At 41.6% G+C, this 15,443-nt stretch overlaps 1 protein-coding gene across 1 annotated transcript in view; it reads left to right on the top strand.

Moving 5' to 3' along the window:
• Sgk3 (serum/glucocorticoid regulated kinase family member 3) overlaps positions 1-15,443 on the top strand; it is a 94,949-nt gene that overhangs the window by 74,062 nt on the left and 5,444 nt on the right. Inside the window, exons 8-15 of the mRNA XM_051197166.1 lie at positions 1,391-1,448; positions 5,441-5,524; positions 5,623-5,754; positions 7,777-7,889; positions 7,983-8,019; positions 9,888-9,974; positions 11,472-11,567; positions 14,007-14,162. Coding sequence (XP_051053123.1) covers positions 1,391-1,448; positions 5,441-5,524; positions 5,623-5,754; positions 7,777-7,889; positions 7,983-8,019; positions 9,888-9,974; positions 11,472-11,567; positions 14,007-14,162 — 763 coding nt within the window. The remainder of the gene's footprint in view (positions 1-1,390; positions 1,449-5,440; positions 5,525-5,622; positions 5,755-7,776; positions 7,890-7,982; positions 8,020-9,887; positions 9,975-11,471; positions 11,568-14,006; positions 14,163-15,443) is intronic.

Here is a 15,443-nt window from a genome sequence, read left to right as displayed (position 1 = left end):
ATTTTGATGTATATAGCATTATGATGTGTTCATACTTGTCCCCCCAACATAACACACCTACTTCCTCCATCTCCTTATTGGGTCCCTTCCTCTGTCAAATAGTCCTTCTGATTTTATGTCATGTGTATGTGTTTGTGTACATATTGATAAACCTTGGTTCAACACATGGAAGAAAACTTAGTCTTCATTTCCTCTATTGCTCTTTCGTTCACCTTTCCCCTACCTTTAGATCTCTGCCTCCTCCTCCATAGTCTTTCTGCTTTTGCATTCTCTCTGTGTGAGAGAGAATCTGTGAATTCAAATCTAAATTATGCATGTAAGAGAAAATGTGTGCCATTTGCCTTTATTTCATGAATGCATTCTTGTTAATCTTTATTTTACTATTTAACCAAGACCTAGCGTTAGGTTAAATGTGTATGAACAGACTTTAAACCTTTTTATATTTCATTTATTTTCTTACTGTGTGTGTGTGTGTGTGTGTGTGTGTGTGTGTGTGTGTGTGTACACGCACGTGCCATGGAGTGTGTGGAGGTCTAAGGACAGCTTGTAAGTTCTTTGCTTATACCACGTGGTTCCCTAGGATCAAATTCAAGTCATCAGTCTTAGTGGCAAGCTCCTGTACCTGCTGAGTTAATCAGCCTGGTTTGTGATTGTTGGTGGTTAGTTGATTTTGTTAATTGACATTTCAAGTAAATGAAGGGATCCATTTAGTGCTACTTGAGAATTCATGTCTGGAAGGAAACACTCCCAGCCACAACATCCTACCTGCTACCATATGCATTTAGAGCCAGTGCTATTTTTATCTGCTAGGCTAAAATCAATAAAAAGGCAATGTTCTCTTTAGTGTTTTGATCCTGGCTTCTCTTCATCGCCATCCGGAGAACTCTTTCATATAACAAGGGACTCAGATGTGAGACACTGGAGACCGCTCTCCTCCAGAAAGCTTTCTTGGCATCTCTCCTAGGTGCTGGCAACTAGGACCTTGTTTTTCAGAATTACCCAGTACCAAATACTACTTGAACTTACCTAGTCAAGTTTCTTCACAAGTAACAGTGGTTAGGTTTGTGATGAATATACTTGTCTTAGAAAGAAACTGCTCTGTAAGATATATCTGTGTTTATATATTAGAGTGCATATAAAGGCTTATCTCCATTTTTTCCCCTCTTAGAATAGTATTTAAGTACCTGTTAGATACTTAATTTAGTTGGGAAGGAGATCCTATTGCTCTTAACAAAAACAGTATACTAGTATAAAAGCTCAGGAAATCCTGCCCTGGATTTTGTCCCCCAAATTAATTTGTTAACTTAATGAGGTACAAGAAATGTTTATAAACGTTTATATCTTAATTTCTAGAAGACTCACTTTTTTTGCTGTTGTTAATTTCTTTCAGTGCTAAACCAACTGACTTTGATTTTTTAAAAGTTATTGGAAAGGGCAGCTTTGGCAAGGTAAGAGTTTTTATTTTTAATGTTCCCATTCTGTGATTAATCACTTAATGAGTTTCTGATTTCCATGTGTGAGTCATCGGGCTTTTTTTGTTTGCAAGATATAGAGTTAATATTCCTTCTCTGCCAGGTCTTGGCAGAATTCTTAAGGAGACAAGGTGTATGCTGCAATTCTAAGATGACGTGCATTTGCTCAGTGGGCATTTATTGAGCACTTAGTGTGTCCCAAATGTGTGTCAGGGCTTTGTTGAGAAAACTGACTTAGTGGTGCTGACAGCTTCCGGGGGTAAATAGTCTGTTAAAAGTACACTCAGGTAAACATTAATAGTAATGGGCCTGTGCTGAAATGAGGCCAGGCGGCTGGCTTGTCAAGAGTAGCCTTTTAAAGGGGGGGGGGGGCTAGGAAGACTGAATGAAGCAAGCATTCCTGTGAATCATAGAGGTAGAAGTCCGCGGCGTCAGACCCGTCACAGAATTTGACAGTGTCCATCCATGCTGAGAAGGTCAGGTTGCAGGAAAAGTGTCACAGGCAAATGTATCAGAATCACCATATGTATTTATTCTCTTTTGCAGTTTAAAAATCTGTGGTAAACACGAATGTGTGTATTTAATTATGTTTCCTTATATTTGTCGCTTTGGGGATCTGAGTTGCTGTGAGAGCAGAAACTGAGCACACTACTGTTTGTGTTTGTTTTGTTCACCAGATACATAGTGATCACTTGTTACAGGCTGGGCATGGGCTGGTGCCAGCAGCAGTTAGAAATGGGTCCTACTCTAGGTAGTTACTGCTTATCAGAATGTTACAGGTGGTCTGCCATTAAAACATAAATGCTAAGAGAAGTCAAGGAGCTAGTGCCAATCAACCCTGGACAAAACAATCTCTCCCTCTCCCTCTCCCTCTCCCTCTCCCTCTCCCTCCCTCTCCCCCCCTCCCTCCCTCCCTCTCCTTGTCCTCTATCTCTCCCTCTTTCTCTCTCCCTCCCCCTCCCCTCTCCCCCTACCCCTTCCCCTCCCACTGCCCCTCCCTTTCGCTGGAGTAGGTGGGAGGATTGTGAGTTCAAAGCCAGCTTGGACAACATAGCATGATCATCTCAGAAACAGCAGAAATAAAACAAAAGTTGTTGTTTGCAACTCCGTTTATGCCTAGAATCCACAGGAATTTGCTCTTGTATGTAATATGTCATTTTTTTCTATGCAGTTTATTGAAACCCTGTACCCAACAACACATACTGATCTGCAAGACCAGCATGTATCTTGCATTCTCATATGAACAGATCTGGTTTTTAGCTGTTACAATTCGTAGTTCTGTCTGTTCCATTGGTCTGCTTGTTTATCCTGGTACCAATTTTGTATTGTTTTGCCCACTGTAGCCTGATAGCTGTCACAAATCTATCCCTTCTTCTCCAAGAATTTATCCCTTCTCGGCCCTTTCCATGTCTATATAAATTTTAAAGTTATGTCTATTACTGCAAAATTTAGATGGAATTTAATTTGGATTATGTTAAACCTGAGATGAACTTGGATGGGGGAGAATTAAGTGTCATAACCTTTTCAATAAAAAAAAAATTTTTTAAATATTTCTCAACATTTTATAATGGCCCATATAATTTTACACCTGGTTTATTTAAATTTGTTCTTTGGTATTCCTTTTAGGACAGTTGAAAACTGTTGTTAGTCATTGATGCTGAGTGTATTTATGACCTGTGACACACTGAACAGGGACACATATGCACCAGGAAAGGCATTACATAGGTGTGCACAAAGCATCATTATTCATGAATAATTTATAAGAGAGTTACTGTGTGATAGCATCAAGCATGAAGTCGATTCCATGTGTTATAACATAGATGTTATGTAATTTAGAGTGTAAGAAATGAGAAGGGTCTTTATCTGTATAATTTTAATTGCATAATTTTTAAAAGTGTAACTTACAAGTGATTGCAAGTTAGGACAGTAGTGTAGTCACCTTTGAAGGTGATTTGGGTTAAGTCAGGACTGTGAAGGGGCAAGGTATTCAGGAGATCCATCGTGTTTTATTTGACCTACATACTGTATATACTTCATAAAATCTTAACAAGATTTGTGCGTCAGTATATGCTGCTAGCAGTGTTTAATAATAATTTCAAAGTCTGGAAGTCATATAAACCCATAAGTTTCAATAAAATAAAATCCTAACACACAAAAAGAAAGCAAGGCAAACATGAATGCTAGGTCATAGCCTGTTCGAAACATAGTAAAGTGTGGGAGTAGACTAAACTGGATGTGTGGCAGTCTAATGCATATGGCAACTCTCCCAAGTGTTTGGTTTTGGTTCAGTTTCCATTTGCCTCTTAGTTTTTCATCTGTTGTCAAATTTGCCAGTGTCCTATAGAAAGAAAACATTGTTGAGGGAAATAGGCACCTCCTGAGTGCTGTAGTCTTTGATGTATGCTCTACGATGTGTTTGAGATGAGCCTGTCAATGTGTCGGAGAAAGAAGGGTCAGACAGGTGGGAGTTACCGAGAAAAGCAGGGGAAATCAAGGGAGGAAGATGTTGCTCAGCTCAGTGCTGTAGAGGAACAACACAAATGCAGTTGGGCAGAGGACATTGCATCCTAAAGGTGTTTTGACTCCATCTTTATGAATTCCAAACATTTTAAAATCAATAGACTTATTTTGGGGAGAGCTTTTGATAGCATGCCCTCTCACACCCCTTGTGTTACAGACAGACCGTTGCTGGTGTTGATGTTAACACGCGTGCATCATTTACTGGGATTTTGTAGCTTTTACCTTCTCTTTCCCCATCCAGCTACCAATGACCCGTGGGTTTCATGTCTGCTTGGAACCTTCTTGGCTGTCACAGTTTCTACACTTCCCTTGCTTTTGATGACCTTGACAGTCTTGAGGTCTGGTGATCATGTGTGTTGTAGGAAGCCCCTCTGATGATTTTCTCATGTTTGGACTTAGATTGTAAATTTGGACAGGAAGACAAATGGAGGTTCTAGAAGTAAGTCACAACACTAGTTGATGTATTAAGTCATCTCAGAATGCCTTGGGACATGTCATTTAGTAATTGTACAACTTCACTTATGATGGTCTCAGATACCTTACAGTAACGGTCATGTATCACTCAATGGAAATGAATAAATGCATTCTAAGCAGTTTCATCACTTTGGAGCCATCACAAAGTTTCCTCACACAGACTTAGACATTGCAACCTACTACATGTCTGTACCTTCATACACATGTCCATCATTTGACCAGGTGTTACATGTAGCATGACCTTGAATATGTCTCCCTTTTCTAATACAACATCATTTGTTTTCTACTGCATACACACAAACCAGACCGTTACAAAAATACAACGGTCCATGTCGCCTCTTCCAAGAACTCCTCTAAATTCAGAGCCTGTTTAAGAGAAGCCTGCATTAAAATAACTGCATTTTGTTCACTGGGAAAAAAATCATTTTCTCCTCCTCCTCTTTGTAGCCATGAAGTTTATAGCTTCAGTATTTCCTTTTTATTTATTTATTTACTTGTGTGTATCAGTGTAAATGCATAGAAGTCAGAAATCAACTGTGGGAGTCAGCTCTTTCTGACCTCATGGATCCCAGGAATCAAACTTAGGATCAGGCTTCAGAGCCTTTACCCACTGAGCAGTCTCAGTAACCCTCCCCCAGTCTTTTCTAAGCAAACTCTTCACGGCCCAAGGCCGACACGCTATAGAAAGTCCTTGAGAAATGCGTGTGTGAGTGACTGTTTCGGTAAAAATCTCATTGCCAATTTATTAAGTAACAAATACATTATTTCTGGCTATTCAAGTCATCAGTGCCCTTTTTGTCTTATTAAAATGTCTATGAAAAAGAATTACAGACGTAAACTCAGCAGTGTTCAATCTTCAAAATATAGGCACGTATGGACTTGCTTTTTAGAAAGTTTTAAGTAGCAGTGTGTGTTGACAAGGGGTTACCTACAAAGATTGTAAATTCTTCAATTTTTTTATAAATCGTTGACAGGTTCTTCTTGCAAAACGGAAACTGGATGGAAAATTTTACGCCGTCAAGGTGTTACAGAAAAAAATAGTTCTCAACAGAAAAGAGGTAAAAACAGTAGCTCTTGTTTCCCTGGAACCAATTGTCTTTATTAGCAGTTGTTTTCTGGTATATAATACAAATCAATATTTTCCCCTTTTTTCCAGCAAAAACATATTATGGCTGAACGCAATGTGCTCTTGAAAAATGTGAAACATCCGTTTTTGGTTGGATTGCACTATTCTTTCCAAACAACTGAAAAGCTTTATTTTGTTCTGGATTTTGTTAATGGAGGGGAGGTGAGTTTTATAATTCGCTGTCTAATACAGACAATGGCTAGAGAAAACGAAAGTAACAGCATGAAATCCAAAAGGTTCTCACATAAACTTTGAGCTGACGTCACTTGATTGGCAGCTCTTTGTAGAGTGAAACAGTATTCAGCAGACAAATACCATGCAGGACACAAAGAAGCTACAGGCACCGTGTGTGGTTTGTACCATCAAAGCTGTATCACAGGAATGAAAACTGAAATGTTAGCATAAAACATGATGTGTAATTTAGATAATGACGGTTTCAACCATTGCCTATGAATGCTAGCCCAACACCTTATTTTCTAGATCACATTATTGATGATGAGGTGGCCCCTGTCCATAGTGAAGCCAGAGTTGCCACATAAGGAGTGTCAAAGATTCTGGCATGATCTGTTTCAGAGAAAGGATTTTATTGTTGTTATTTTTCAAAGCAGTGTTTCTCTGTGTAGCCCTGGCTGCCCTCGAACTCACTCATAGACCATATTGGTCTAGAACTCAGAGAGATCTAACTGCCTCTCTGCCTCCCAAGTGCTAGGGCTAAAGGTGTGCCCACTGCCCAACAAGAAGGGATATTTTTAAAGAAGATGATTTTAATCACATAGTCCCCTCTTTCGTAAAGTCTTTACAAAGGAATCATCTATCCCCCCATCTCAGGAAAGACCTTTTCGGTGTACTCTAACTGTAGAATAAAGGTAACATAAGAAGAGAGTGAAATATAAAATGAGTCACAATCGGAAAGGAAATTGGAACTCTGTGTCAGTGTCAGTATGTTCCATTCAGAGTGAAGGCAGGCATCTCAGTCACAAAGCTCTTCCCTGCCCCTGTCTTCGGAACATTCGTGGGGGCCATCTCGGGGGACAGGGGCAGTATCCCCCTCACCTGTGCCTTCTTGTGCTGCCTTTTTGCATTTGGATCCTCTCTACCCAGTGGCTTTCAAACCTGAGCCGCGAACGTGGAAGGAGGCAGGCTTGTCTTCTCCCAAATGAGCTTTGCTAGGATAATTGGAGGTGCGGGGTGATGTGCTGTAGAAGGCACTGGTGGGTGTAGAGGGGAATAAATGTGGCTGGCAGTGGGTGGGCTGGAAACAAAGACAGGAAAGGGGGTAGGGGCGAAGTATGGTTTCATTCTGTATTCTCTGTTGTTGATTTTTCTCTTTTAGGGCATTGTCTTGTTTTCGTTGTTTTTGACAGGGCCTTGGTATGTATGTAGTTCTTCCTGACTTCTTTCTCCCTGTGTAACCCTGGCTGGCCTTAAACTTGCTGCGGTCTCTCTGCCTCGGTCTCCTGAGTGCCGGCCTTAGGGGCATGACCAGATCTGGCTCTTGTGTGTGTTTTTTTTTTTTTTATTTAGGGTCTCACTTGACAGCCTAGGCGGTAGGCCTCAGACCCAGGCACTCACCACTGTCGCAGCTCTCCTACTGTCTACTGTTCTTGCCGCCTTTCCTCCCTGATAGTCATACTTACAATCGTGACATGGGGTATGGCGTTTTTGTGTACAACTTAATCTCTTCATTAGAGCCAAGTAGAAGTTTCAAAAAGATAAGTGATGGGCTGCTGGGCAGATGAGCCTTCCTGAGAGCTAGCTGCCTCATTGATTTCCTGCCTCAAGACGGTAGGGAAGATGAAATAATACAAGTATATAAAGACCTCAGCGTAGTGCTTTTGATTCACTAAGCCATCCACAGAGGCCTGGTGTGCTAATTGCATGGCGACGCAGAAATGGTAGGTTTTCCTTAATGAGCTTCTCTAACGTGGTTATCTGGGACGGTGTGGAGGCCGCCAGTCACATCGAGCACCGACAGGGGTGTGTGGGAGACGGAGAAGTCGGCGAGGGTGATCAGAGACGCACAGTTCAATAGCTGCGTAAAGGAGAAACGGCTGGAGATGAGCGATGCGGACAGGGCAGCCCTGTGCCTTCGTGCACCTTCATCTTGTGCCCAGCGTGCCAGTGCGGGGCCTCCCGTGAGGTGCCGCGTGTCCCTGACGCCAGCAGTGTTCTTTGCTTTCACAGCTGTTCTTTCACTTACAAAGGGAACGGTCCTTCCCTGAACACAGAGCGAGGTTCTACGCTGCTGAGATCGCCAGTGCCTTGGGCTACCTGCACTCCATCAAAATAGTGTACAGGTGAATCCGTTGTTTGCATTACAGGGGAAATGCCTCTCAAATATTTCATTTCAGTCAATACTCAGATTTTTCTTTTCTTCGACTTTGCTATAGAGACTTGAAGCCAGAAAATATTCTCTTGGATTCAATGGTAAGTGTTATCTTCTTAAAAAAAAAAAAAAAAAAAAAAAAAAAACTTGTCGTTTTGTTGTTGTTGCTGTTATGTATGGTAGGAAAAATGTCCTAGAGTGTAGACAGAGTTTCTTTCCCACCTGGCCCCTCAGCCCCAAATGAACACACAGAGGTGTCTGTCATGGCTCAGGCTTCTTACTGGCTAGCTCTCTTAATTATTAACCCTTAGCTACTAAGCTATGTATTTCTACATGGTTTTATCTTACTGGAGAATGTCCAGTGTCCTGTCTTCCCAACAGCTACAGAGCATCTTCTCTCTGCCCCTCTCCCCAGGATTCCCCTCATTTGTGTAGCCCTGCCTGGCTACGGGCCAATCAGTGTTTTATTCATCAACTGACACGAGAAACATATAGAGGTTCCGCACTGGGTGACTCCATTTCTGTAATATTCTTGAAGTGGCATGCGGTTAGAGGGAGCCCTGTTTGTGTTTACAAGGGGACAGTGTTGAAAGAAGAGAGCCCACAAAGATAAAGGACTAGCTCGGAAGGCCCCTTGGGATGAAGTAGTTCTCTGTCTTGATTGATGAGCGAGAGCTACAGCAGTACACATAGACCGCGTCGCGCTACATACGCACACACAGGGTTGTGCACATTAAAATAGCAACACCAAATAAGGTCAGTGTTACAGTCAGCAGTTGTGTACTAATAATGGCTTCTTGCCTGACATGAAAGAAACAGAATGTCAGCTTTGGTTTATGTTGGATGAGGTTACACTCTATACTGGTTTTTTTTTTTTTTTTTTTTTTTTTTTTTTTTTTGGTGTGTGTGTGTGTGTGGTTTTTTCTTTTTTGTTTTGTTTTTAAATTTTGTTTTTATAGTTACTTTAAAATAAAAAGGTTTCAAAATTATTAGTTCAGGTCCAGGGATATAACTCAGTGGATAGAGTGATCGCCTAGCATGCAGAAAGCCTTGGGTTGACCTTCCTGAGGGGAAAAAAATGGGCACAGTTGCACGTGCCTGTAATCCCAGCACTTGGGAGGCAGAGGCAGGAGGGGCGGAAGCTCAGGGCATCCTCCACTGCATAGTAAGCTTAAGGCCAGCCTGGGCTGCATGAAACTCAAAAAAAAACTAAAAATAACGGGCTGGCAAGATTACACAGTGGGTAAGGGACAACCCAAGTTCCGTCTCCAGGACCGACCCTTAAAACCGCCTCCTGGGCTGCACGGGCATGCATTTCTCTCGTTCTCTCTCTCTTTTGCACACACACTAATCTGTCTCTTTTTCTCCCTAGCACATTCTCTCTCTCAATTAATAAATAAATATAATAAATAAATGTTTTTTTTTTTGAAAGGTCAAGCGGCTAGAGGGATGGCTCAGTGTTAAGAGCACTTGCTAGTCTTACAGAGGACCCAGGCTTGGTTCCCAGCATCCACATCCGGTGGTCCACAACCCCCTGTATCTATCTCCATAGCTACTGAAGGTCTGATGCCTTCTAGTGGTCAGCACTGGCCTTCATGTGGTATGCACAGACTCACCCAGGCACACATAAAGTGTAAATGGAGTTCTTAATTGTTCTAAGGAGTAAAAACCTGGAGTCAGATACAGAGGTGAATGCTGAGAGGTCAGAGAGAATGAGTGAGCCACCGCATGCCTTACCTCCTTAGCATCTAGCACACAAGACAGTGATTTCCTGTTTCTCCCTACTTATATCTTGTTTCTGCCCAACCAACTCACTGTCTAGACCTCCAGACCTCTGTGGTTAGCTAGTGGCAAGCTCCATTCTCTGACCTTCAGACAAGCAAGATATCTGCCATAAAAGTTGTTACAGTGTAAAGCTTGTTAATTGGTGTCTATGTGTTGCTTTATCTCACTGCCCTGTATTTGTCAGGGACATGTTGTCTTAACAGATTTCGGGCTTTGCAAAGAAGGGATTGCTATTTCTGATACCACCACAACCTTTTGTGGGACACCAGAGGTAAGAACTATGTCTGATCATTGATATAATTTATTAACTATAATACAAACCACACACTGTATATACAAAAGATGCAAAATAGACTTACTAGAGCTTCCAGCTCTCTGGGGATTTGGAGTGTATAGTGGGCATTTTTCACTGTGGTTGTGAAAAGCCACAAGACCCTTTTGAATGATCTAACAAAGATAACATGCTTATTTTTTTTTTTAGTATTAAAACTATGCCTTGAATGTCTTTAAACATTTAATTATATTTCTAATCTTTCTAAAACGAATTCAAATGAGTAAAAATGTCCTAAAATTCATTGTGGGGGTAGTTGTATCATTGAGTTGTACACTTTAAAGACTATTGAGCAGTATATAAATATCTTATTACAGCTGTGTTTACAATGAGCTGTATCAGGGCTGGAATACAACTCAGCAATTAAGAGCACTTGCTGCTCTTGTGCAAGCTTGGGGTTCAGTTCCCAGTATGCTCTGTGTGGTTCACAACCATCCCTAGCTTCAGTTTCAAAGGATCACACGCCCTCTACTGGCTTCTAAAGGCACTGCATGCATGTGGTACACATTAATGCAGGTAAAAGTCAAACACATAAAAATTAAATAAACCTGCCGGGCATTGATGGCACACACCTTTGATCCCAGCACTCAGGAGGCAGAGGCAGATAGATCTCTGTGAGTTCGAGGCCAGCCTGATCTACAGAGCAAGTTCCAGGACAGGCTCCAAAGTAATACAGGGAAATCCTGTCTCAAAAAACAAAAAGTAAATAAATCTAAAGGTAGTTTTTAAATTAGCTTAGCAGATATGGAAAAACATTTTATAACTGTGATGATTTTTATTGGCTTTGGTTAATTTTTAATATGTGGTTGGAATATTATGTTAAAGTCATTTATTTAATAAGAAAATAAACCAGTAGATAAGAAGTATTTACTAGGACACATCCCATTCTCTCATCAATTTCCCAAGAGAAATAAATGTGTTTGTTATTTTTTATAGTAATCCTTATAGTTTGTTTTCAATCTTTCTGTATACAAGTATGTATACACATACAAAAATGTCATATAACCCTTCACTAATATACTTGACGTGCATGAATTTGTGATGAGGTTTTTGTTTTGTATTTTTACAAATTAAAGTAACACACTTTCTAAATTTGGGAATTGGCTACTGAGATTCTTAATAATAATTCTCAGCATGAAGGGGGAAAAGTAGGAAATTGCCAAATTAAGAAAATTTGTGGTTAACCCGAGCATGGTGTGGCAGGGGGCTCCTCTGAGCTCAAGGGTTCAAAGCCCACTGCAGCGATGCCCTGAGACCTTAAGCACAGATCAGCAATGCACAGTTGAGCTCTTTAAGTAGAAACATGAGACAGGGTCTTATTTAGCCCAGGCTGACCTCCAAGTCCTGATCCTCATGGTTTCCTTCTCAAATTCTAGTGTAACAGTTTGAGTTCTTTCATTCACTGAGTTGCTGTACCGTTTTCTTTCTTTTTTATAGTACCTTGCACCTGAAGTGATCAGGAAACAGCCCTACGACAACACTGTGGACTGGTGGTGCCTGGGCGCTGTTCTCTATGAGATGCTGTACGGGCTGGTATGTGTTCCTCGTCATTGTTATTCCAGGGCACTAGTGATACTCTACTGAGCGGTAATCTCAAAGATGCTTAGATGAGACGGTACCAACAAAGCATTGGTAAATGAGCCCAAAACCAGACTAGGAATATGCACGTGGAGGAAAACTTTCTTTTTTTTGGGGGGGGGGGGGAGTTTCAAGACAGGGTTCCTCTGTGTAACAGCCCTGGCTGTCCTGGAACTCACTCAGTAGTCCAGGCTGGCCTTGAACTCACAGAGATCACCTGCCTCTGCCTCCTGAGTGCTGAGATTAAAGATGTGCACCACCACCTCCCAGCAGATTTTATTACTTTAAAGCACCAGTATACTGTTTCTGTGTTACTTTAGTCATCTCTCTCCTTCTGACAGTTTTAGAAATAGGAACCTAGTCATAGCATTGAGTTTACTTGTTTTCTTTCAGTTTTTTTATAGCAAGCATCACCCGCCTAATTTCAAGACCATGGAAATAAAGCGTTTTCAATTATTGGCATATTTCCATTGGGTTTTTGCCTTTCATTCTGTTTTTATGGGATACCAACTATTTCCCTTCTCTGAAACCATCATGGCTTGAAGAATTCACCGACAGAAAGTTATGCTTCCTGTGAAGTTCCAGTTTTCAGTAAGACTAAGGCAAGCCGGTGCTCTTTGTTAAATGGAAGTTTTATTACCACGCTTAGAGATCACTCCAGCCCAGGGCAACCTGTTTAGGCAGCCTTCTTAGTTTACATATCTTCATAACAGTATACTTGTTTTTCTTTGATGTGGTGTGCGTATGAGAGACAGACAGACAGACAGACAGACAGACAGACGAGGCCAGCGCTCTCAGTACTGGGGTTACAGGCGTTCCTGGAGTCTTATGTGTGGATTCTGAAGATCTGAACTCATGTTCTCAAGCATTTTAGTGACTATGCCGTCTCCCCAGCCCCTAAATTTTGCTTTTCTTGTGTCTTTGAGTGTTTGGCGTTGCTTTCCAGATACTTTTTGTGGAACTCTTAAGTAGACAACGGCCCCGTGCATTGACCTCCGAGGTGTCGAGGTGGCAGCCAGTGCTGGTGCTAAATGCACCATCATCAGCTAATGAGAGAGAGACAGACAGACAGAGACAGAGGGACAGAGATAGAGGGAGAGACTCCTACAAACATGAAGCTCAGTGAAATTCAGCATATTTTAGATTCCAAAGAATAATAGACAACCCTGTCCTTCCCTCGGCTGCAGATGGCTTGTTAAAAGCTACTTTTTAAGTAACGCTAGTGACAATGGATGCCAGGTAACCACTTAATACCTTAACTTCATTTAGTCACTAATTGTCTTCTAGACATTTCAGAATCCTTTGTATTTCTCTGAAGGACTTTGAAGTATAAAATAAGGTAATATTTTAAAAGATAAATTTTTTCTTATTAAAAAAAGAAAACCAACAGGGCTATAAAACTCTCTTAACTTTAAATATTAGTTTTATTTCAGAACTTTTAGCTAGATAATTAGCTGTAAGGCATTCTCCCAGTACTGTAATCATCACATGCACTTATGAAGGGACACCATGTTCGGGCCTACTTTTTTTGATGACTTTATTCTTAAATCATTTGATATTTGATCTGTCTGGAATGTCTATTTCCAGTGACTCTGTCTGTCGTCATACCTATGTGTCTTAGTCGCTGTTCTATGACTGTGAAGAGACGCGATGACCAAGGCAACTCTTAGGAAAGAAAGCCTTTAACTGGGGACTTGTTGACAGTTTCAGAGGCTTGGTCCATCGCCATCATGGTGGGGAAGATGGCACTGGGGGAAGCTGAGGGGTAGACCCTGGTCCACAGGCCAGGAGACGCTGGGTCTGCCATGGGCTCTTAAAACCTCAAAGCCCACCCCTAGGGACACACTTCCTCCAACAAGGCCTCGCCTCCTAACCCTTCTAATCCTTCTCAAATAGTGCTTCTCCCTGTTAACTAAGAATTCAAATGTATGAGCCACCACACTACATGTCCAGTAATTGTTTTCTGTAAAACACAGCATTACAAGTGTGGGACTTAAAAGCAGTCTACAAAGAGCTACTGACAAAACCTGACCCTGTTTCTTCAGTGAGCATGTGTTAAGCTTGATAGTGCATTAGGCTTTAAAATCTCTGCCGTAGACTGCCTACCTGTGTCTGCATCCCCAAGAGGGCCACGAGGCTCTGCAACTGTCCATACCCAACTGCTCTCTGAAGACCAGAGCCAAGTCCAACATCTTTTCTTTTTGAGTGGTCCTGGCTGGGCTACAATTGCCTACGTAGACCTTGCTAAAACCCACCAAGATCCGCCCGCCTCTGCCTTCCAAGTGCTTCGATTCAAGATGTGTCACCTCACTGGGCAGTCCAACACGCTTCAAAACATTTGCACTGAATTCACTAACAACCTCTCTTGCTTTGTTTTGCTTTTTTCTTCCCCAGCCTCCCTTTTACTGCCGGGATATTGCTGAAATGTATGACAATATTCTTCATAAGCCCCTAAACTTGAGGCCAGGGGTGAGCCTCACGGCGTGGTCCATTCTGGAAGAACTCCTAGAAAAAAACAGGCAGAACCGACTTGGAGCCAAAGAAGACTTTGTACGTATCGTCTCTCTGAGTCCCAGCTGTTAAACTTCCTTAAACTGTGGGATAAACCCTTACTTACTTGCTGTTTAGTGAAATACTTGTTACTACAGAGTTGAGTTTCCAGGAGTGTTTGTGTACTAATTTAAGTTAGTTCTGCTTTCACTTGATCTCAGTAACCGTTTGCTGGACACCCAGTATCCAGGTTTGTATGGTGCTACTTGTTGACTTTCATTTGTGGCAGTTTATTCTTCCCTCCTCTTTTTATGAGGTGTCCGATCGTGTTTTTCTTAACCACTTTGATATTTTTGTCTGTTTAATTTGGTTTTGTTTAGGAAGAAAGTTTTACTCCTTAGCTTAGGCTCTAATATCCCTGCCACACACACACACATACACACACACACACACACACACACACACACACACCCAGAGTGGTGGGATTAGAAATGCCTGCCCTGCCCAGAAGTTTTATTTATTTATTTTATTTTATTTTATTTTATTTTATTTTATTTGTACTTTGATGTTGCTAAGCTCCAGCTAGCAGCAGTCCACCTGCCTCTGCCTCCCCGGTGCTGGGATTATAGGGTTGTGCTACCACACCCAACCTTAGAAATTCAAATTTTTGTTGATAAATAATGTAGACGTTTCCCTGAACTTACAACGCACGTTACCCAACTCATAAGCTTCTGTTGGGGTTTAAGGCTGTGTAAATGTTTAAAGTATTTTCTTTATTAAGAACATTAGAAGGGCTGTAGCAATAAGTGGTTGCTTTTCCAGAAGGCTTTGGTTTGGTCCCCAGCAGCCACATGGCAGGGTCATAACCATCTGTAACTCCAGTGCCAGGCCGCCGGTGCCCTTTCTGGCCTCCAAGAGGCCTGCACACATGCGGTGCACAGACATACATGCAGGCCAAACACCTGGACACGAAAAGTAATAATAATACATTTTGGGAGTTACTTGTGTGACCGGGTCTCACTGTGTGCATGCGACCTTGGCTGCACTTGAACTCGGAAAGACACACTTGCTTGTGTCCCCCTAGCATCTAGCATCGGTGTTAAGTGCGTGTGTCACCATTCACACCCAGCTTTAAAGCATTTTTTTAAGCACCACTTTTCTGTGTAAGGTATGCCTTTTGCTTTAAAATAACCTTGAATGAGGATTTGCTGGCATCCCCCCCCCCCCCTTTGAGATAATTACGAAATCCTCCCATTGTTTCAGGCCAGAGGACTCAGTTTGCTAATGTTATCAGTATTATGTTAACGCTCAGCAAATTCACCAACCAGTGAGAAGCATGAA

This window comes from Phodopus roborovskii, unplaced genomic scaffold (assembly GCF_943737965.1).
Source record: "Phodopus roborovskii unplaced genomic scaffold, PHOROB, whole genome shotgun sequence".
Lineage (NCBI taxonomy): Eukaryota > Metazoa > Chordata > Mammalia > Rodentia > Cricetidae > Phodopus > Phodopus roborovskii.
The sequence above is the reverse complement of the archived record's forward strand: the minus strand, read 5'-3'. Positions and strand labels throughout refer to the sequence as shown.